Source organism: Elaeis guineensis, chromosome 9 (genome assembly GCF_000442705.2).
Source record: "Elaeis guineensis isolate ETL-2024a chromosome 9, EG11, whole genome shotgun sequence".
NCBI classification, from domain to species: Eukaryota; Viridiplantae; Streptophyta; class Magnoliopsida; order Arecales; family Arecaceae; genus Elaeis; species Elaeis guineensis.
In genome coordinates this window covers 89,804,454-89,829,001 of record NC_026001.2, presented here as the reverse complement: position 1 = coordinate 89,829,001, position 24,548 = coordinate 89,804,454, and the positions used below count along the sequence as shown (strand labels likewise).

The 24,548-nt window shown below is 34.7% G+C and overlaps 1 protein-coding gene across 1 annotated transcript; it reads right to left on the bottom strand.

The window, feature by feature from the left end:
• Positions 1-1,282: 1,282 nt before the first annotated feature.
• On the bottom strand, positions 1,283-2,871 carry LOC105042127 (F-box protein At5g50450). Its single transcript, XM_010919228.4, has 3 exons — positions 2,509-2,871; positions 2,238-2,400; positions 1,283-2,154 (listed from the first exon to the last, which is right to left on the bottom strand). The coding sequence occupies exons 1-3, from the start codon at positions 2,778-2,780 to the stop codon at positions 1,414-1,416; spliced, it is 1,176 nt and encodes a 391-aa protein (XP_010917530.1). The 5' UTR covers positions 2,781-2,871; the 3' UTR covers positions 1,283-1,413.
• Between the last annotated feature and the right edge of the window lie 21,677 nt (positions 2,872-24,548).

Genomic DNA, 24,548 nt, shown 5'->3' with positions numbered 1-24,548 from the left:
CTATTATGTAGTACCTCCTAGACGACAGTGACTACATGAAGGAGGCCTAGCTCTAGTATAAGAGGGAATCATTAATGAAACTGAAGCAAAACTGCTATGCTCTACAGACCTCCCCCAATGGCTTGGGCCGCAGATCGAAGTAATTCGAATGGCGACCCACTTGATCGAGTGGGAGATCAACTCCATCAATGACAACCCCTTGGTCGACGTCGTCCACGATATTGACCTCTGCGGTGGCAACTTCTAGGTGACCTGAAAGAGAGAGGGAGCTATGGAAGTTTCGAGAGAAAGAGAGAGAGGAAGGAGAGAGATGGAGGGAGCGGGAGGGGGTTTGGGCTGAATCTTAGGCTCGGGCTTGGGCTTGGATTGGCCTGATTAGGTTTGGGCCATGCTCAAGCTTGACCTTGGGCCTTAAATTTTAAAATATTTTCAGGGCTAAGCCTGGCCAAAAGTTTGAAAAAATATTTCGAGCCAGACTGGGGTAGGAGTGTGGCCCGATCTAGCCCGACCTGTTTCCGACCCTAATCTTGACTCCAACAGTGTCTTAGCTTTGATTTCTTGTGGGTGCAAGAATAGAAAGTCGTTAACTTAGATGAGAGAGAGAGAGAGAGAGGGAGGAGGAGGTGCCATGATCTCTAGTTGAGGATCACGAGGGATAGAGGGGCTATTTATAAAATCTTAGGGTCTTAATTGCCTTTAGATTTCGACTCCTTTTCAGAATTAATAGGAGAAGAAAACTCCCATCATAAGTCTTCTAGCGCCCCCCCTTCCCCTTCCCCCTCCCTCTTCTTCTTCTTTTTTTTTTTTTTGCTGGTGCACTTTTTTGGGCCAATCAAGCTATCTGCTTTTAATAAATATGAATTTTATGTAAATAGATTCGAGTCATAAACGAATCAATTCATCTAAATCTCTTTATTAAATGAATTAGATTAGAATTTAGATCTTCGATTCATTTAATCTATTTCAATTTATTTAATAATTAGATCAAATCATAACTGACGTATTTAATCTGTTTAAAATCTATTTGAAACATGCTTCATCTTTTTTTTTGACCCAACATATTTGATCCATTTAATTCCTTTAACCTAATCTAATTTATTTAATAAATAAATTATATAGATCAAATCGAGTAATCTATTTAATAAACAGATCAAATTTATATCTAATTTTTAATCTATTTAATAAATCACTCAGGTTTGGATAAACAAAATTTTAACACAACCGCATCGGACTGACTGAATAGCAACCGCTGGTTTTTATGCTTTAAAATTAAACAAAAATATTTCACCAAGAATCGAATAAAATAAAATATATTTACAGCAAAAGAAGAAGATAACATTTTTACCAACTATACATAAACGAAAGAAACAAACGGAAAACTCCAGCCTGCTACAGCCTGCGTCACGGTCTACTCTAATAATTCACTAGGCCTACGCCGCCGTTCACCCGTGGTGCACCTCCACCAGCACCGCCTCCACCGCCGGCAGCACCGACAGGGGCGTCGAGCCACCCGTCCACGGGGGCGCACTCGGTCTTGTGCGCCAGTTTCCAGTGGAGAGCTTGACACGCCCGAGAGCAGTAGTTTACAGTGCCGCAAACCGAGCACCGCCGGAATTCGTGCCGCCGCGTCTCGGGCCGACCACAGCCGCCGTAGGAGCACATCCTCAACCCCTCTCTGGAGGGACCACCCCTCATAGCGAACCACTCCACCATGAACCGGTTCGCCGGATGGGCCTCCGGCGCCGGAACGTTACAGCCAAAGTCGCTGAGCAGGGAGCAACAGCTGCCCCCTTCCGAGATGCGGTGGTGGCGGTGGGCCTGCCACGCCGCCTTGGCGGTAGAGCCGAGGACGACAGCGAGCTCGTGCGCGTTGGCCTGGACCAGGAAGCGCCGCCCCTCGACCACGTTCTGGCGCACGCCATAGCCGTCCTGTAAGCAGTGGCCGAGCTCGCGAAGGGCGTCGACATGGCCGAGCGCTGCCGCGCGAGCGCACAGGGCAACCCCGGCGCGAAGGTCCTTGTCATGTTTCGAGCCCCCGCTGCCGTTGAACTGGATGACCGCCAGAGCGTAGAGCGCCGCCATATGCGACCCGATCGCCGCCCGCGCCACCAGCGAAACACCGCTCGCTCTGCTCTCCAAGCAGTAGAATCGGATCTGCGAAACCAAATAAAAATCAAATCTTTAGCCTTTCATCCTCCAAAAAATCGCTCCTTTCGTTCAAAAATCTCACAAAGTACCATGCCCAGTATGTAGGAAGCTTCCAGATTTCCTGCATCGGCGCTCTGCTTCAGAAATTTGTGAGCGGAGTCGGACCAGTTCTTCGCCCTAATGGCAAAGATCTTTGCGGAGGCCTTCGAGAGAACAAAGGGACTCATCCCCAACCTATTAGCCCTCCTACAACTGTAGACCCAACAAAAAAAAAAAAAACAAAAAATTTACCATAACAATCACCAACACGAACCAAAAAAAAAAAAAAAATGGAATTTTTATTAGATATGGGGTACATACGTGATAAGGATGCTGATAAGGTCGGAGGGCGAGGAGGCGGAGGATACGATTTTGCCGAGGATGAGGACGATAATTTCGTCAGGGAGGATGTCGAAAAGGTCCTCCGCCATCGCTCCTCCTCCGCCGTCCCCCTCCGCCGCCGGTGACGCCGCCCGCGGTCTCTTCCGGCGGCCGTAGTGCTCTCTTCCCCTGTTCCTCTTCCCTCCGCCACCAGCCCTCTCCTCCTCCGCCGCCTCCTTCGGCCGGGATGAAAGACCGCGTCTCGTTCGCATAACTGCGGTTCCTCTACGCAGGCAAAAGCCTCTCTTTTTATATCTCCTCTCTCACTCTGGGAGGATGTCAGGTCGCGCCTTTGGGGAACAAGGAGGAGGCTCCGGGTTACATATAACGTTCTCGGAGAGAACTCTAAATGGCCATATGGACCATCTTGCCCTCGTAGGTCTCGTGGTGGGACTGTCGTTTTTACTGGATAAGAAGTTCCAAACCTCGTCCACCAGCACCCTGGTTTGCGTCCGACTTGACGTCCACTTTGAGTTTCCCTACTTTGATACTCATACCTGGGTTTCTTGCCCGTTGTAACAATTTTCAGAGGAAAGTTTTTTTAGAAAAAAAATATATATATATATATATTATTTTTTTATAATAAAAAAAAAATAGAGATATTTGATTTATAATTAGAATCAAAATCAAAATATAAATTAGAATGGATTAAGATCGAAATGAAATTTTTGAAAGTATTTAGTTCATGACCGAAATCGAAATCAGAATCAGAATAAAAATTTGAATCCTTAAGAAAAAGTAGCGATGGAGTTTTAGATAGATAAGACTATTCCATCCTGCTTTAAAATCAAAATCAGAGTGAAACTCTTTTCAATCAAATGATATATTTGATTTATCTAGATAAATAAACAACCGATGCACTCCATAGTTTTTTAATTTGCATGATCTTTTTATGATTATCCATATTGTTAGATCATAAAAAGATAAATAAAAATATTTAATAGAATTGACAGTTGTGTAAAACTTGTGTTTGTACACATATTCATAAATAAATAAATGATGATGACCAATACGTCTAACAGTTGTCTAACTTATCTAATTTTTTCTTTAATTGCCCATGTTTATATTTACAGATAGGTAAACGATGGTGATTAACGGAGGGGACGGTTATGCAAAAGCTTTCGTTACCATATACTGATAAATAAATAAATGATAACCATCAATAGACCTGACAGTTGTCCAATTTTTATGATTTTTCTTCAAGTAGTCAGTATTATCTGTTCATAGATAGATAAACGAAAATGATTAATAGAGCCAGCAATTGTGCAAAGCTTGTATTGCTATATGTATTTACAAATAAATAAAGGACAATGATTTGTAGATCCGACAATTATCTAACTTATCAAATTTCCAATCCAGTTGTTTATATTGTCTGTTTTGGAAATATATAAATGAAAGTAATCAATAAAATTGATAATTGTGCTAAGCTTGTGTTGTTGCACATATTTATTGGTAGACCTAGTGGCTGTCTATGTTATTTGTTCCTATATAAATAAGTGATGTTGTTTGATAAAGTTGATAGTGGTGCAAAGCTTGTATTCTTTTATACATTGATAAATAAATAAACGGCAAGTGTTGATAGAGCTAATCACCGTATTATTACTTGGGTTGCAAACACCTCAGTTTCTTCCATTAGTATGCTTTTTGGAAGATTTTAATTGACTAAGTAAGGAGGCTTGGGATTTTCTTTAGCATTGATCTTTATCCGATGATTTTTCTCAACAATATTAGTTGACATGTGACATCTATTCTTTGCACCATGAGCAAGATCAATCTATTGAAAAATTTTATTCAAAATTGAGTTATTTGTGAGATCAATTAGCATTGTTTGAATCTGAGTGGATCAGTTTGAGACTGACTCAATTTTTGATGGCTTTGAGAGATGAGTTCGAATTGGCATGAGCCTCATAATTTCATAGCTCTCCCTTACCATCTTTGGATAGTGCAGTTTCTGAATTAATCTCTAAATAAATTAGGCTCTAAACTCTTCGTTTGTCTATATCTGACAATTCAAATCTTGTGGTATTACTTTTCATCGATAGACATCTAAAGTTTCTACTCAGTCTATTAGAGTTATTGGGAATACCTCCAACGGTCAAAGTATTGGGTTTATGAAAAATTGTTTCTTCGATAATATTGGAGGTCACAAAATTGTTGATTGCAGGAACCTAGCATGTCTACGTGCTTCTTAGAGTTTTTCTTCTTCTACGACTACTGCAGTGGTGAATACTGAGTCACCTGAGTCTTAGGCTACTCAACAATCAACTACTTCTTCAACTATTGATCTTAAGGCACTTGTTAACCAGCTTTTATCACAAATAGATTCTTCCGCTCATGCTATGTCTACAACCATTTTAGGGAATAAATCTTGGTACCTTGATTCAATCTGCAGAAATCATACAACGTCTCATGTTTCTCATTGTACATACAAAATCTTACCAACCTCACCACTTATTGTTCGCATTACCAATGGCTCTTGTATGCATGTCAATCATATTGGTCACATTTCCACACCTTCTCTTACCATATCAGATGCCTATCTGGTTCCTTCTTTAACCTTAAATCTACTCTATTTAAACAACTTTGTGATTTAGGATTTGAGCTTTATTTTTTTAATCACGGTTGTGATATGCAGAATCCTCAGACGGGACAGCTCATTGGGACTGGCCGTAAAATAGGACACTTGTTCAAACTAATTTTCTTGCATGTTTTTTCTTCTGTTATCGTTGTTGTAACCTCTATTTCTTCATACACTTGGCACACTCATCTAGATCATATTTCACATGCTAAATTTGAATATCTTCTTAATAGTGGATGCCTTAGATTTGTCAAAATAAGAAATTTGATTACATATTACGTCAATTAGGCAAACAAAAGGGTTTGCCTTTTAATAAAAATACTTCTATTGCTTTTGAGTCTTTTGAGTTGATACAATCTGATAGTTGGAGGCCAACACCTATTTTGAGTAAACAAGGTAGCCATTATTTTGCTATATTTATTGATGATTATTTCTACTTTACTTTGATATACTTGCTGAAAAATCAATCTGAATTGCCTCAGATTTATCAGGACTTCACTATTATGATTTATACTCAATTTTTCAAGCATATTAATATTTTTCGTTTGGATAATGTTATTAAGTATAATGACTCATCATTTCTTAAAATCTTGGGTCAACATGGTACTGTTATTCATAGATCATGTCCAGAGATATTACAGCAAGATGGTCTAGCTGAATGTAAACTCGATCACATTCTAACTGCTGCTCAAGCCATGCTCTTATCTACCTCCCTTCCTGAATCCTTCTGAGGTGAAGCAACCCTCATGGCAATTTACATTATCAACCGTCTCTCTTCATCTATTTTAGACAATCGCACACCATATAAGCTGTTGTATGGTATGAGTCCAGACTATAGTATTCTCCGAATATTTAGTTGTGTTTGTTTTATGCTTCTCTCTCCTCATGAACATAACAAACTCCAACCAAGATCTCTTTTATATTATTTTCTGGGCTATGGCAGAGGATATAAGGGTTATGGGTGTTATGATTGTTTTGCTCAAAGACTCTGGATTTCTCGAAATGTGTTCTTCTAGGAACATAAAATAATTTCTAGCTCATCAAAAGTTGATCTTGATCCATCCGAGTCCACTCTATTGTTTAATAACACTCTCTTTTACATGCAAGAAGTTCCAGCTCTTCTGGTGACCTCAGCTCTTACACTGTTACTACTCTCCAAGATGATCCTAGTATCACACCAATTGAGCCTCATCAATCCACTTGGATAAGAGAACCTCCCATATGTTACTTTCATTATTATCATACTCTTGCCACATTACATGAACCCACATCCTTCAAAGAAGCTTCTTCTCATATTGAATGGCAACAAGCTATGTCTGATGAATTGCAGGCTTTAGAAAAGAATCATACATGAAATCTAATTGACTTGCCTCCTGAAAAATCAATAATTGACAATAAGTAGATCTATAAAATCAAGACTCGCTTGGATGGTTCAGATAAATGATACAAGGCTTGTCTTGTGGCAAGGAGGTTCACTCGAAAGTTCGGAATAGATTATGAGAAGCCTTTGCACCAATAGCTCATCCTACATCCATTTGGACATTATTGGTAATTGCAGCAGCTCGATGGTAGAAACTCTATCAGATGGATGTAAAAATATCTTTTTGAACAAAGGAGCTGGTCTGTATGCAGTCTCCCCTAGCTTTTCTGTTTCCTTGAAAAAAGTTTATCAACTTCAACAATGTAGTATGGACTTAAACAGGCACCTCGAGCTTGTTTTGCTATATTCAGCTCCATTGTCACTAATCTTGACTTTACCCATAGCTTTCATGATTTTGCATTATTTGTTCGATCTACTAGTGGGGGTATAACTCTTCTTCTCTTGTATGTGGATGACATGATCATTACTAGAGATAATGTTACAGAAATTTATGAGCTTAAGTCTTATTTACATTAGCAGTTTGAGATGAAAGATCTATGCTTCCTCAATTATTTTCTGGGATTTGAGGTCACCACTGGGGAGGATGGATCTTATTTGTTTTAGACCAAGTATGCATCTAATTTGCTAACCATGCACGACTTATGGATAGCAAAATAACTTCTACATCCTTGGAGTATAATGTAAAAGCTTACTCCAACTGATGGTATGCTCCTATATGATCCCACTATTCTATCGTCAACTTGTAGGAGGACTAGTTTATCTTACTATTACATGGCCTGACATTGCTTATATAGTTCATATTATCGGTGAGTTTATGGCAGCCCCTCGATCCACATATTATGTAGCGGTCTTATATATACTATGATATATTAAAGGCACTACCTTTCATGGTTAATATTTTTCCATAATCCCATGCTAAAGTTACAGGCCTTTAGCAATGCTGACTGGGTTGATGATCCAATGAATTGTCGATCTACCATTGGGTATTGCTTTTACCTTGGAGACTCTTTCATATCTTGGCACAATAAGAAACAAACTATAGTTGTCCGCTCGAGTACTGAAGCTAAATATTGAGTCTTAGTAGATACCATGGTTGAACTTCTGTGGGTTGGATGGTTATTAGATGATATGGGAGTTTCTCATTCTGATACTACTATACTCTATTGTGATAATTAGAGTGTTATACAGATTGCTCATAACAATATATTCTATGAATGGATCAAACATATCGAGATCGATTGTTACTTCATTCATCAATATATTCTCGATGAAATGGTTCATCTTCTATAGATTGCTTCTCAAGAGCAACCTATTGATATCTTCATCAAAACTCATCCTTCTAGGTGTTTTCTTAATTTGATTCACATACCCAAGATGGCATCCACTATGCCCTCTTAAGTTTGAAGGAGGATGTTATTATATTTATATATATATTAATATATATTAATCTACATTCTTTAAAAGATTGAGAGTTTTAATGGAAAAGCTGAAGATAAATGATTCCATTAGGGGGTACAAGTAGGACAGGGGAGGGTCTGAATATCACAAAGTAAAGAAGTAATTTTTAAATTGTTTTAGACAAATAGATAGAGTCAGTTATTCATGGTTCTACTCGGGGTAATGGAGAGGGGATGTTTGGTTTCGGGATAAAGTCGGTTAAATTTCTGGTTTGGACCAACTAACTACGGTTACTTCTGAGCCATGCACAGACCCAGAACAAAACAAAACTACTTTAACAAACTCAGGTAGGGGCCGGTCAAATTTCTAACTCAGTCAGTCATCCCCGTTCCGTTACATTTTACCGCAGATCGTGATCCAGACTTCATCAGATGAACGGTTGAGATCATCATAATTTCTTAACAGCTATACTGGGACCTGGTGTTTCCCTCTTTTGGTGGAGACTTATTTTCTCAAGTATGACAACTCAATTGAGCCCACAGCGAAAACCAAAGAATCTTATCAAAAACAAAACAAAACAAAATAAAACAAAAAAAGAAAAAAAGAAAACCAAAGAAGGAAAGAGAAGGTCTTGTGATATTTTAGCTAATTAGGGAAAGGTTTCTTAAGATAATCATGTATTAGGTAAAGGCAAGCGTGGGACGGAACTGAGGACGTTGGCTTTGGAATCGGATATTAAGACAAAATGAATCCATCACACGGTGCGATAAAATTGAATTGCTGTCCAAGTGAAGATTAACTAAAAATCATCTAGCTGAGTAGGCTCTGATCATTATCGGTCTTTTATAATTTTTATTTTTTCTTATTTTATTATTTTTTGTATATGTTTCGAGCATCTGTAGCTTTCCCTTTTTTTTGCTATTTGATTGGTGATAATCCAAAATATAGTTTCTCAAATGTTATTCATATTTGCATTTAAATTTTACATTAGCACAATCTATTAACTAGTTTGGTCGAGTAGAGCTAGATTATAGATTCAATATTAAGATTCATGAGGTAAAGCATATTATAGCCTAGCAATTGCATCCCTCCTTCTAGGAAGAGGTTTTTTGAGGTTCAACATTACTAGATGTTCTCTGCTTCTTTGATTGCTCTTTTTTTAAAAGATTTTAATACTTAAAGGCTGATACTAGGCTTCTCTAATTTCTTCCAACTTTCATTTCATGTTTTAATCTTTGGGCTGTAACCTGAATGCAAACAAGTAAATCTCCATCAAATAGGCATGCATAACCACCTTTTGGCATAATGCTCCTCTATTGACCCATGATAACTATTGTTCATACTATTATGAAATTTGCCTTCATAAGAATCTAATTAACTAAGAAAATATATCCAGGGAAAATCCTTACTAAATGTCTACATCAATCGATCAGTCATACAACTACTATCCAACTACTTTTTTGAGAAATACATCAAAATACTTACTGGCATGACAAGTTCTCTCGATAATTTCATCTTCATGTATCACACATGAAATATGATTTAATTTTGTTATTGTGAGACCGTATTTTGCGATAGTGACATGAGACAATTCATCCATATCTCAAAAACCTGTATTTAAATGGTTGGTAGGAGGTAATATCAATTAAGATTAAGAAGAGCTATAATATTGCGTTGCACTAATAACACCAATGGATATATTTCATAATATAAGATGTCTTGAATCATTGAGGGGATATTTGGTTGGGGTAATTAAAATATAGAATGAGAACCAGAATGGATGACTCCTATTTCAAATATGTAGTTGGGAGAAATCCTATTTCGATTTTTATTCCAGAGAGAAATAGGAATGATTCATTTCTTTCTGTAGCCGAATCCGGCCTCATCTTAAGGGAGTTAAAATCTCATTCCACTGAAATGAGATTAAAAAAAAAAAAAACTCATCGGATGTGGGATGTGGGGTGCGAGCGCCGTGGCTAGGGGAGGAAATGAAAGAAAGAGAGCTTGAGGAGGAGGTTGGATAGGACGTCAGTGATGACAATAGAGAGACGGCGGTGGATGGAGCGGCGGAGCTGGAGGATGGAGAGGCCGGCGCAGCAGCAGAGAAAGTCGAAGACGGCATCGGGCTTCCCCGAAGAGATGAGTGGGGAGGTGGGACCGAGAGTGGAGAGAAGGCATCAGCGCCAGATGTGAGGAAAGAGGGCATAGGAGCCGTGGACCATCAGAAGGTTTGAAGGGGTGGTGGTGGCTCGAAGGAGATGTAGGCCATTGGGGGGGAGGGGGGAGAGGAGGGGCGGCATGGGGGAGCTACAGACCACCAACGGTTTGGGAGGATGGGTCAGAGAAGGTGCTGGTCCCGCGGAGGTAGGGGTGGGAGAGGAGGTGGCACGGAATAGCAGAGGAGATGTGGGGGAACCAGGGGGTGGTGGTGGCTCGGAGGAGTGATGAGCTACGAGTGAGGTTTGGAGGGTGCGTAGAGGAGCGGAGGAGGCACGAGGAGGGCCGGAATGTGACGTGGAGGAGACACGGGGGGCTAAAAGGAAAGGGCGGGGCAGTGCAGAGGAGCCACGGTTCGCATCAGCGGAGGTGGGGGGTTGGGCATGGTTATGCCATGGAAAGAGGGAGAAAGACGGAAGAAAAAAAATAAATAAATCTCCCTCACTCCTTTATCTTATAAAAATAAAATAATAATAATAATAATAATAATAAATAAAATATTATTTTTAAAAAATAATATTTTTGATTTCGATTTCTTTAAATGAACCAAACAGCAACAATATAAATCATCCATTCTGATTTCGATTCTGGATATAAATCAAACATTTGAGGGGATTAGGTCATTCTGATTCTGATTCCAATTTATTTCGATTTTAATTTCTATTTCGATTTCGATCGTGAACCAAATACCTTCTAAATACCAGATATGTACTACATATAAAGTTTAAAGACACATAGTTCATGTCGAGCGTGATTATTTTCAAAATTGATTGAGCAAAAATGATGGTATGACAATAATAATGATACTATATAATAATTAATAAATCATAAAAACACGTAACCAACGGATAAAAGTTATAAATATTTTATTCTTTAGCCATGTCTGTGTCTAAAGTTGTTCGTAGGTTACAGCACTAGAAAGTAAAAGATTTATGTTACTAATTGATCGGCTTAGTTCAACGAGCAAAATAATAATTGCACATGAATACGACGCACATTTTTACTTGCTTATCGATTGATTAATAAGCTTCTTTTTTTTTTTTAATTAATATCTCACTTCAACACCAAGTTCTACTCTTGTAGTCCACAAGTCTACATGAATCCAACTCCACCAATTTGGTTTCATATGCTTAACTCCAATTTCATGACAAAATGCATTTCTTGGAACCCAAACTTAGTCATTTTAATCAACATGTTTTCATCTAGTTTTCAGAACAAATTGACATTTTATTTTTTTTCATCTTCATGTATCCGATAATTAAACATAGACTCAATCTTTAACGTAATCAACACTAAATGAAACTTCTTACGGCTTTCAAATTAATAGTTCCATCAGCAATAAACTTGATTATTGTTTTTGGCAAGGTTTTTTATTTTGGATGTAGATTAGCTGGAGCTCTCCCTTGTTGCAACATCATGGAGTCCTTTTCATAGGAGACAAGCAAAGGTATTTTCTTCTTTGAAATGTAGGAAGTGAAAGACAAACTTGATAGAGCTACTATCTCCTATCATTTTGTCCAGTTTTTATTGCAGTATACAATTGATGATATAATTACAGTCTTATCCCATCACCTTTTTTTTTTTTTTTTTATGTACAAGAACAAAACTATCGTCCAATTAATTTTTAATATCTAAAGAGGAAAATTATAGCTTGTGTGCCATGGTCGGAGTAAAATAGGAAAAGGTTCACGTCAAAACGTGACACCCATGATTAATCCAATGCGTAGCTACGAAACATTGGACCTGTCACGTTGCTTCCTGATAAATAAATAAATATTTAAAGCGTGCTCGAAGGCGCTCTTTGGCTTGATGACTCCAAGTGGGACTTGAGGATAGGGTTGATGACATGGCACTCTAGAGGGATGGATAACCATTCCTAACCTGCCACGTGGGACTACCCTCGTCAGATTTGTGGGTCCCTGGTACGTGGTTGCTAGCCTCACACGCAACTCCTTTTTGTGTCCACATGGGTCTCCACACTTCCGGAAACCGTACTGGAATGAGGGGCACGTGCATGACACGTGCAATATGTTTTGCTAAGCTCTGGCGTGATGCATCCGGGGATTTGTCTACTTCTTTTGAGTCTAGCAACATAGAATACCGAATTGCATGAGAAAATTGATGTAGTTCATGTGATTAGTGTGAAGACTTTTGATTATAGCACAAAATATGAACTAATTATCTTGTGACATGTGGTGATAGGACTTGTGCATTTTTCCTTTTTTTTTTTTTCCCATGAATTATATGATGAGATTTATCATCATGTACATTTTTTTTTCTTAGAAAAAACTACCTAGGTTTAGGAATGATGTGGTATTAAATTAAATTCTGATCCAAGAAAAGTTCACATAATAATCATATTTTTAAATGTATTATTAGAATGTTTTATATCAGTTTGAAATATTTTTTTTTGTTACACTAATTCTATCCACAAGGGTTTAAATTTGAGTTACTTTGCTGATAAAAAGGCTAGGAAGGCATCTTGCATAGGATGCTCCAAGTTTGGTCTCATTCATTGCCGCCAATTATGTATGAAAGGACAAGAAAATGGTTTCCAATGATAGTTTCTTTCGTAGTGAGGATGGCAATTAGATCATTTATTTCGCATGTCGGAAGAATGAGCCCCCAATCTTGATGGCAATTATTTAGAGCTAAATGACTCTTCTAAGTTCGTCAAAGCCATAATATATAGAACATTAATCCGATGCCTTTTAACACACTCATCGACAAATGGCAATTCTCATCGGATGCGATCATAAATCATCCACAGTATACTTGAAGCTCCCTTAAATTATTGTGGCAAACTGCATGCTGCAGGCACCAATATATCATTGTCAAAGCTAACTTCCATGTGCATGAAGTTAAGGTTGACCCATGGTAGCTTAAGCACTTCTCTCTTCTATTTAGAGGAGTTGTTGATTGCTTTACTTGGAAGCAGGGGACCTTTCCAGACCCCAATCTCATCTGTTTGATAGGAAGAATATCTTAAACTATATATTAAGCCTTGTTGAGTCAAAGACATGCAGCATTTGTCTATGTTTTATTCTCCATTAGTCAAAGATCTCCACCAGATTTTGTCTCTCCTAACTTCTCACCTTGATTGAGACTGCGCAAGGTCTTACCTGTGCTTACTTTTGTCTTTTTTATACCTACTGCCCTGAGATAAAGACCCAATCCTACTCTATAATTTATTCCCAAGCTCTTACACTATCTTGTTATTATTCCCGGAATCCCATTCCTGATATTATTCCGATCTCCCCTTAGACTTTGTAAACCACTTTTAGCTTAATAGATATTTAACAAAATGGCTGTATGTGTGTCCCATCGCACAACCAAGTTGATCCAATGATCCTTAACACCTTTGGAGGGGAGCAATTATTGGTTGGATCAGATCTATCGTCGAGTTGGTGGATGGTAGGATGGTTAAGATTAAAGAGTGGCATGTTTAACTGCATAAATTTAATCGTCCAATAAGGTGCAAACTGAGTCATTATTACGAAGAATATGTTATTGCAAACAGAAATAAAAATTAAATATTTGGAATTGATGCTGACATCCACCAGTAAATTTGGAATTGTCCTTGACTGTCAACCTCCCATCATTAATTGGAACCCTACTATGACCATAAAATTCCAATAATGTCCTTATCTTGTTATAGTCTTGCTGCATAATTCTCTTTGTTGATATTTGTTCTATAAAGATAATGACATTTATCCACACTCTACCGTTTGTTGAGAGCTATAAATGTAAAATACTAATTACATCTGTTACGGTTAATTTTCTCATCATCTGATCATCGAGAACGAACATCTGTAAAAAAAATCCTCACTGATCGAAGATATCTCCAATAGAGACCCTCCGATGTTTAAGTCAGAGAGGAGACTAGGCAACAGTGGAAAGAACCAGAAGCTCAGTGGGAAAGAGCTAGGGAGAGCTTGAGAAAGTTTAAGAGAGCTTACCAAAACTGTTGTCTTACCCCATTTTATAGTAGAATACGGTATGATCCCGTCATTAATGATGCAGACAAGTGAAGAGTTGTCAAATCGTCAGGGACTATCAAATCGTTGTGGGTTGTCAGGTTATCAGAATTAACCCATGTCCTTGACGGAACAATGCCCTATGGCGGTCGTACAGCATGTCCTTGACAGGACAACAGCCCGTAGCGGTTGTACGGCGTTTGGACGGGCTGGCCGACTATATGTCGGTATTTGGTTGCCGGGACGTCGGGTGACGACTCGAAAACACCGTCGGCTAATCTGGTGCCTTGTGAAAGTCGGATGTCGGCTGCCACCCCCGACAATGAGTCGATGATATGGGTTTGGCCACTCGATCGGTTGGAAACGGTATCGACTTGTTTGACCGACATACCTTCGGTCGGATATTGTCGGCAGTCATTGTCGGAGTCATCTGTCCGTCCGATGGGTAGAGTCGGACGTCGGTAGGATCGCTTCGAGGATAAGTCGGCGTATAGAGGTCAGTCGGTATATTCCAACAATATCTTTCGGTTATTCCAATGGACCAAAAAGTTAGAAATTCTATGAGTCCATTAATTACTTTTTTTTGTAGGTATAACACTATTAGTTTTCGAATTTGGCATTTTTGTATATCCATAAAAATTATAAAATAATATTAAACAATTCTTTGTTTATAAAAATGAATGATTGAATTATAGCAATGGAATTTGTTATTAATAATTATTATAATAGTAGATGAATTAAATGAATAAGAGATTAAAGAACAATGGTATCAACCATCAATTAGACCGTGGCATGACAACCATAATTTTATTTTTTATAATTTCTTTTGATGGAATATTTCTATAAATTATCTATCAAAAAGATAAATAAATATTTTGAAAGTAAAAATAAATTAACATCACCTTGTCTTCACCGGGCTAACTCCAATTGAAATTTAACCCTACCTCCTTGCTAAACTGACACGAGATGATACCGTCCAAATAAGTGTTAAATGATAGAGAATTGAATTTTAGAGATAATCAAGACTACTATATATTATAAAGTAGAGTAGTCTATTTATGAGTAGAATGGGTAAGAAGGAAATTAATCCATTTAATATTTGAGCTAACTTACTACTGATATTCTAACATAGCACAGAAAAATCCAATGATAAATATACGGTTTATCCATGAGATGTCACATAAAAGGATTATATGTGATGACAAGGCCAATTGCAAAGGAGCAAAGCGACATATAAAGATACATAATTAAGCACATACATATACAAACACACATGTAGATAAAGAAAATAAAATGGAATAGGAACAATTTAATCAATTTAGTGTAAGCCAAATTACCATGAAATACACAACCTAGACAGATCCAATGCCATGCATGGTGCACCAATAAGGTGTCACATAAGCGAGCTATATATGTTGCCAATGTGAGTTACAAGTCAGCAATATGACATACACGCATACACAAAGAAACAAATACATACACATGGAGGGTACTTTGAATAAAGCATGGTTGTACACCACAGCATTTTCTTATCAAGTCAGGATTCTCTATAATGTGGAGATTGCACCATAGTGTGTAGTATTTGATGACTGCATCAAAAGGTGGATAATTATTAATAGCAATATGTATGATGAGAGAAATATCACATGAAAAATTTGTAGAGCCAACTATAGAATATATTTTTTCATATAAATTTATTTTCTCATCATACATCTTCTTATTATCCATCAATAACAATGTCAGGTGACATGTCAAGTCCTCAACCAACACCTACCTCCCGTCATTAAGAAAATATTATTCATACCACGTTTAGATAGGGATAAAATTTTTATAGTCAAATCGATCATAGAAGAAATTATGGTTAAGCATGCTTCGGAAACGTCCATAAAAAAATGAGTGGTCGCACGCATGTTAAAATATTAAAAAAAAAATAGATAAATTTTAAAAATATTTAAATAATTTAGATAAACATCACATAACTATTTTTTTTATGAATATATGCATGTGATAGATGATGATAACCTGATCATTATTTTCGACTATAAAAATTTTTTTCTTCAGATAAACCAACTAAATCCCGTGGTGGATAACACATCACACTAATCTTTGCATTTCATTGTCCATTGTGAACGTGCTTCGAGATTTACACCGATCGGTCTGTGCAATAATTTCTCCTGTCGTCAGCCGAGCAGATCCTCCGCACGTATTGTCAGGCTGCCGGATCTTCTACACGTGTCGTCAGATGCACGTGCCACCGAGTCGCATAAAACGGTTACGTGCCGAACCCGGTATCCGAGCGCGATGTCCACCGCTTTGACCGCGCGGTTCCTCACCCTCCAACGGACCGGATCACCGCGAACCGGCGCGAAAACAACCGGCCGCTATCCCGTATAAGATATCCTGGTTGCCTTTTATCCTTCCTGGTCGCGGAATAGTTGGCTTGTAACTTGGTATTCTTTTTGTTTTTTTTTTTTTATGCGAAAAGCCTCGAAGTTTGTGACGAGGTTATTTGGCTTCGCCGCCAAGGATGCCTGGGCTCCAGTTTAGAATGGTGCGGCTTGCTAGCTGAAAAGGGGAAAGAGCCAAAGAGGATGAGGGAAGAGTGGGAGGATAAGGACAGGCAAGGGGACTGAAAGGACATGGGAAGGACAGTACTGGAAGGGTTGTCTGCACAAAAGGAGGGTGGTTTTTGGAAAGGCAAGTGTACTGCCATATGGTTGTGGTTGTGAGGTTTGAAAGACCTTCACGTTACCAATTATCACAGCACACAGTTGGACACTTTTTCTAGCTGAGTGCATTTGAGCTTGTTTTGTTGTTTAGTTATATCTTCGGCTTTTGCTGATCCTTTGCCGGAATAATTTTAAAAAAAAATTATTTATAAAAATAATATAAATTTTAATTTATTTACCAATCTTATAATAAATCATTTGAGATAGTTCATAATATCCACATCTTTTTAACATGGACGATAAAAAAAAAATTAAATTTACCATTTGAAATGATATTTTTGAAAATGTCATTTCAAATGACGTTTTCAAAAATATCATTTCAAATGATGAGTTTAATTATTTATTTTTTTTAAAAAATAAAAATAATAAAAATTAATATTTTAAATTTTTAAAAAAATAAAAATTTTAATTTTGATTCAAATAAAAATTATTATTTCAAATTAGTATCTTCATTTCAAATTATTTTTTTAAAAAAATATCTGAAAAAAAAAACTTGATGTAAACAAAAATAAAAAACACCATAAAAAAAGAAAAAAAATAAAAGAATCGAAAAAAATAAAAAATATAATTCTAAATTTTAAAAAAATAAAAATTTTAATTTTAATTCAAATAAAAATCATCATTTCAAATTACAATCCTCTTTTAAAATTAATTTTTTTTTAAAAATATCCCAAAAAATTATCTTAAAAAATTAAAAAAATAAAAAAAAGCCATAAAAAAAGGAAAAAATGAGAAAAAAAATAAAAATTATAATTTTAAATTTAAAAAAAAATAATTTTAATTTAAATAAAAAACATCATTTTAAATTACTTTCCACATTTTAAATTAGTTTTTTTAAAAAATATATCTTAAAAAATATCTTAAAAAATTAAAAAATAAAAAATACCATAAAAAAGAAACAAATGAAAAAAAAGAAAAAAAATAAAAATTATAATTTTAAATTTAAAAAAATAAAAATTTTAATTTTAATTCAAATAAAAAACATCATTTCAAATTACTTTTCCCATTTCAAATTATTTTTTTAAAAAATATCTCAAAAAAATATCTTAAAAAATATAAAAAATAAAAAATATTATAAAAAATAAAAAATAAATGAGAAAAAAATAAAAATTATAATTTTATATTTAAAAAAAATAAAAATTTTAATTATAATTTAAATAAAAACTATCATTTCAAATAACTTTCTCCATTTCAAATTAATTTTTTTAAAAAAATATCTCAAAAAATATCTTAAAAAATTTTAAAAATAAAAAAGTACCATAAAGAAGGGAAAAATGAGAAATAAATGAGAAAAAAATAAAAATTATAATTTTAAATTTAAAAAAAATAAAAATTTTAATCGTAATTCAAATAAAAAACATCATTTCAAATTATTTTCCTCATTTCAAATTAATTTTTTTTAAAAAAATTTCAAACACAGAAAAAAATACCTAAAAAATTATCATAAAAATAGAAAAAAAGGATAAAAATAGCAAAAGTAATTTTTTATGATATTTTTTATTTTTTTAATTTTTAAAGATTTTTTTAAGATATTTTTTTAAAAAATTAATTTGAAATGGAGAAAGTAATTTGAAATGATGTTTTTTATTTAAATTAAAATTAAAATTTTTATTTTTTTAAATTTAAAATTATAATTTTTATTTTTTTCTATTTTTTTATTTTTTTCTTTTTTATGGCTTTTTTTTATTTTTTTATTTTTTTAAGATATTTTTTTGGGATATTTTTTAAAAAATTTAATTTTAAAAGGAGATTATAATTTGAAATGTTGATTTTTATTTGAATTAAAATTAAAATTTTTATTTTCTTAAAATTTGGAATTATAATTTTTTATTTTTTTCAATTCTTTTTCCTTTTTTTATGGTTTTTTTTATTTTTTTACATCAATTTTTTTTAAATTTTTTATATATTTTTTTAAAAAATAATTTGAAATAGGGATATTAATTTGAAATGATGATTTTTATTTGAATCAAAATTAAAATTTTTATTTTTTAAAAAATTTAAAATTATATTTTTTATTTTTTTTATTTTTTTGAGAAATAAATAATTAAACTCGTCATTTGAAATGGTGTTTTTGAAAATGTCATTTCAAATGGCGAGTTTATTTTTTTTTTCATCGTCCACGTGAAAAAAAGATGAAAAAGGAGCGGTGACGTGGACACTATAAAACGTCATTTCAAATGGCATTTTATAGGATTTGCATTAGTTTGGTAAATAAGTTAAAATTTATATTATTTTTATAAATAATTTTTTTTAAATTATTTTAGTAAAGGACTCGGGCTACCATAGCTTTCCCCACCATGATTTTATTTTTTTCAGATATTTTATCTAAAAATAAAAAATTCTAATGATATTAAATAAAAAAATAATAGATTTCATTATTTTTTAATTATTTTTTTTTAAATGATGAGGTTCTCCCTATACACCTAAGTCTATCTTCTTTCATTTTATCAATTGTTATTGATAGTTTATATAGTCCGAGCTCTTTGACTCTATCCATCAATCATATAATAATAGTTCTTCTCATAATAAAAGTTATCCATATAGTAACACCATTTAATTATGAAAATTGACTAAATAGCTAATTCTGTTAATCCATCCTTTCAAGGATAAGAATATAATCTTTTTGTTTCTTATAATACTACAGTGAAGATTAAAGTGGTGTTACTTTCATAAGTATGTTACAACCTTAGTTGCTACATTTGTTGCATGAAATATTCCCATCTGATTATTTTGATTATATAAACCAGCAATCAAAAACAAACTTAGCTCATCTTTATGCTATTATAAATTAAATATGAAAATTTATCCCATACATCTTTTTTACATTAGCGTCATATAAAAACAGTCAAACCATTATCCATACTTGATTTTGCTTGTTATTTTGTTGCTCCACATGATTCCATTACCTACACTTAATCAGGCTATTGCTCAAAACTCATCTTGACTCTCTCTTAGGTCTCGATGTACAGATATTGTTATAGCTATTTTCCCAACTATCTTCCTCGATGGTTCCTATTGTTCCTATTCTCAATCCCATCATTACTATTACTGCATCTTCTAGTTCTTCAGTTGCCTCTTTCATATGGCTGTAATGTCGATATTGCAAATTATCTAGGCATCAGATATCAGAACGTCATAAATTAGCTCGTATGAAGCTCAAATTCTTAGAGATACTGAGGTCAAATCTCATCAATCGAAAAACACTAGACCTTCAAGCACTACTGCCGTTATTATTATCACTGCCAAAAAGGATTCTTCTATGGAGCACTCTTTTTCTTTAAGTGGCTTAAAAGTTTTTTTTAATTCAATGTAAACATTTCTCTTCTGTCTTATCAATCACTTCAAGCACTACTATTTGGTTTTTTTGATACTGCTTGATGTAATCATATGACCTTTGATATCGTTGTAAGATAAAGAAACAAGCAAAGAAGGGGAAGACGAAATTTTAATAATTTCAAATTATATATAAATTACTTGAATATAATAATATATTTAAAATATATAAAAAATTTAATTATAATAAATCTTTGAGTATGATAACAGCTTTATAAGAGACTTTGAGCTACTATGATTATAACAGCTCTATTAATATTATAAATTGGTTATGTTGACATATACATACGTACGCATGTTTTCTTATTAAAAATATCTATATCAATTTTGCTCTTTACATAAATATGATGTAGGTCTTGTGAAGATAGACATGTAGAGGATGTTTGGTTCGTAATCAGAATCAGAATGGAAATAAAAATCAGAAAGATTGAAAATCGAAATCGAAATTGTCAAATTTCTTGAAGCATTTGATTCGTGATCGAAATCAAAATCGAAATTGAAATGAAAAATTGAATCTATAGAAGAGAATAGAAATTGAGTTCTATATAGATTGATCCATTTCCATTTCACTCCGGAATCGAGATCGAAATGGGATTCCTCCCAACCAAATGATTGGAATGGAAGTTATCCATTTCGATTCCGATTTCAGATCCTCCACTCCTTCTAACCAAATACCTCTGTAACGTTTTAGTTTTTATTTTTGTTGTGTTTTATGAAAAGTTACTTATGTAATGTTTTGGGATGGATGGTGTGACCTGCTAACTGAAAAGAGGAAAAGAATGGGGGAAAAATGCGAATAACAGGACAGATGCAGAAACAACAAGGACACGTGAAGAGCAGTAGTGCTAGAAGAATTATCCCGACCGAAAAGCATGGCTTTTTTCTGTACATCGACGCAAAAGCAGAGGTTCAGAAAGGGTGGTATGTACCATTAAGATGGTCAGGAAAGATCCCATACAATGCCAATTGTCTGGCTGTTTAGTTGCGTGTAATTTGGACTCTTTGCATTACATAATCATGCGATCAACAACCAATGCAATGTGTATGTCGTTGTACTTTAGTTACCTTTTCATTTGGAAACAGTTGGCTGCATTTTTAACTAGTCAATAAAATTTCAAATATAATATTTCAGAAAAAAATGAATGTTTATAAAAGCATTAGACTTTCAATGCTTCTTATCTACAGAGAATTTTGATTCGCATCCTGCTGATGCCGGTATCCATTTATTTTTAGAGAATATTTGATTGAAAAGAGTGGAGGTCTGGAATCGAAATCAAAATGGATAATTCTCATTCTAACTATTTGATTGGGAGGAGTCCCATTTCAATTTCGATTACAGGGTGAAATGGAAATGACTCAAACTATATAGAACTCAATCTCTACTCTCCTCTATAAAATCAAATTTCTATTTCAATTTCGATTCCGATTTCGATTTCAGTCACGAATCAAATGCTTCGGATGATTTGACCATTCCAATTCCAAGCCATTCTGATTTTTATTTTCATTCTGATTCAGATTGCGAATCAAACACCCCCTTATATGATTGCTGGTGAATTATGTATTCTATGTTCTCTATTAAGATGTTACATAATTGATGTCAAGGTATGTAGCTAGCCATATTGAATGTACACTATAGATTCTTCTACACATCTTTTATGGTAAGTTTTGAATATTTTATTTTTTGATTTTTATAAATATATTTATGCTCATTTTAAGTAATTAATTCACTGATTTTAACCAAAAAAAAGCTCTAATCTAAAATTGATATGCTCTTATCACTATGTCCATAATTTCTATATCTGCTACAAGAAAGGTCGCCCTCTGTTTGTTTGTTTTTTTTTTTTTTTTTGAGATTTGCTGCCCGATAATTTCAGTCATATGGGCCACATCAGTCAATAGCTGAACGTGTAACAAAATTTGTGCATCCCTATTGCATAATTATAAATTAAACTTGACTATTATCCATCTTTCTAAGATTTCTATGCCATATATTTAGGCCTCGGTACAAAATGCACGCACATTAGCATTAATCTTTGATTAGAAGATGGACTTGATGTCAAAGCTTTAGGCTAAAATGTTTACCAAAAAAAGCTTTAGGCTAAAAGCATGGAACTGAGGTAGGTTGGTGAAAGAGGGCAGTGTGGTCATTCTCCTAATGGTTGAAAGATTGCAAGTATTTGTGTGCAAATAGGTGTGCCAGTTAAGGAAAGGCAAGGGTGCCTTGGGATTATGTGGAATTATGGTAATTCTTCATTCCTTTTAATTCTTCATTCCATATTCCCCTTCATCTTTAATCAAATATTTAAACTATAATAGTTATTATTAATATAAACACATGGTAATTTTCTCCTTTAATTGGGACTTGTGAAATGGATGGAAGTTTGGGAGGGGGAGAAAGGAGGGTTGTTGCTTGACGTATTCGGCTTGTTCCCTGCATGGGCCTACGAGCTCGCACGTGATCCGGTGCCACCATGTCTTAAGCTACAAGCTAATAGAGTAATTACACTCGTGTAACTTAAAAGATGATAGCAAAAATCTCGAATCTTCTATTTAATAATAGTAGTCGTACGGGGATATAGCGTGGGCTAGATTCTGTCAGATCTGACATGTCGGGATTTTGACATGCTGAAATGACTCAAATATTTTTGTGGTGCTGGATGGAAGAAATTTTAGCCAAAAATACTGTGATTATTTCAAAAAAATATGCAAAACACTGCATAAATCACGTGACCATGTATGCCACCGATTACAACCCTTCGTTTCTATAAATACTATTCATCAAATGTATATGTCGGTGCACCATTACAGTAGTAAATAGTTACGATCGGTAGTGTGCCATACAGTCATATGATGCACATAATGTAGGATATATTTTTTTTTTCAATTAATTTAGATGTTGTTTCTATCCTCCGATGAAGATCGGAAGAGACCCAAGATTTTATTAGCACTCAAGTCTAGCTGTGGGGAAAATTCTAAATGATTTATCTTTACTATCATAAATGTATGGTATTTTCGGATAACATCTCCATCCCTAAATATTTTTTAGATCCTATATGCTTCACACATACAAGATACTGGTCTATTAGATGTTAGTGATGAAGCAAGAGATGAAGTGCTACCTAAGAATATTATCATTACATCTTCAGACTTATTTAGATGCTAATCTTTTTCGTGCACATATTGGTAGGGATTTAAGAGTTTATTAGCACTCACTCAAGCACGAAAAAGATCCTAGATATTTTATTACTGTTATAATAAAAATTTTAAGAAACTTCCAAGTATCACTCCTTCGAGTTTACAGTTACATACATCTCAAATATAAGAAACTACAATATTTTTTATGTTGGACACGGAGAGATGGTGAGGTGAGGAAGGATGTGGAAAAACAGTTTTGAGATGTGCATCTTATTCCTAGAAATTATGAACAGATTATTAGGGTAATAAAAATGCACCACATAGCAGTCCCTTCAAAGTCTTAATTATTGGTCATTTTCTTAAATCTTTCTCATTCACAAGCAAGCAATATATGCAGGCATTAACTTCCTGGAAGAAGTTAGCCGCTATTGAGGGTTATAGGGTGGCTGGGAAATTAGAACTTCTACTCTGGTGTGGCACATTTAATAGGGTGAGGGTCCACTGATTGGATTGCCAGGATGCATGGACTTACATGATGTAGCAAGTGAGATGGACTGGCAACCAAAACTGGGGTCCACTATGATCAAGGATCACTTGGATGGTTGCATTTCTTAATTGGATGGTTGGTGCCCCTTGTCTAACCTTTTAAAGGGATAGGAATGATTGGAGCCTGGGAAAGAATGCCACCATTGGAGCTTTGTTAGTTGGATGGCTTATCTATGGACTGAAGGTTGGCTTGACCAATGTTTTATGATCCTGTTATAGAAGATAACTTTGAAACCATTGCTGACCGTTGTAACGGCCATTATTTATTCACTTTTGCTTTAGCCGCAATTATTTGAATGGTTGGTATGGAAATGAAATGAGAAAAATACTATATTACTTTTTAATAAAAAAATTATTATTTTAATATATTATATTATTGAGATGAATAATTAATGTAAAACCTAGAAACCTGTTTTGTTTATAGAATAAATATTAATGTAATAGACAAAAAATGACATAATGGAAGTTATACCATTAAATTAGAGATCCTTTGAAACAGTTTATAACCATTATAATGTTATAGCATTTACTGAAAGTTCAGTCCCAATGCTTGGAAAACAAAAATTATTAGCTTGCTTCGGCAAAGCATTGAGCTCCACCGCAATGTAGGGTTAGATCTATACCAACCATATCTTTTTTTGATGAGGTATGCCAACGATGTATTTGAAAGAGCATAAGTTCTCATG

Coding starts and splice junctions, on each gene's coding strand:
- LOC105042127 (XM_010919228.4), bottom strand. CDS start 2,780: ATGCGAACGAGACGCGGTCTTTCATCCCGGCCGAAGGAGGCGGCGGAG. Junction 2,401..2,508: donor CTTATCAGCATCCTTATCAC/GTATGTACCCCA, acceptor TTGGGTCTACAG/TTGTAGGAGGGCTAATAGGT. Junction 2,155..2,237: donor CTTCCTACATACTGGGCATG/GTACTTTGTGAG, acceptor TTGGTTTCGCAG/ATCCGATTCTACTGCTTGGA.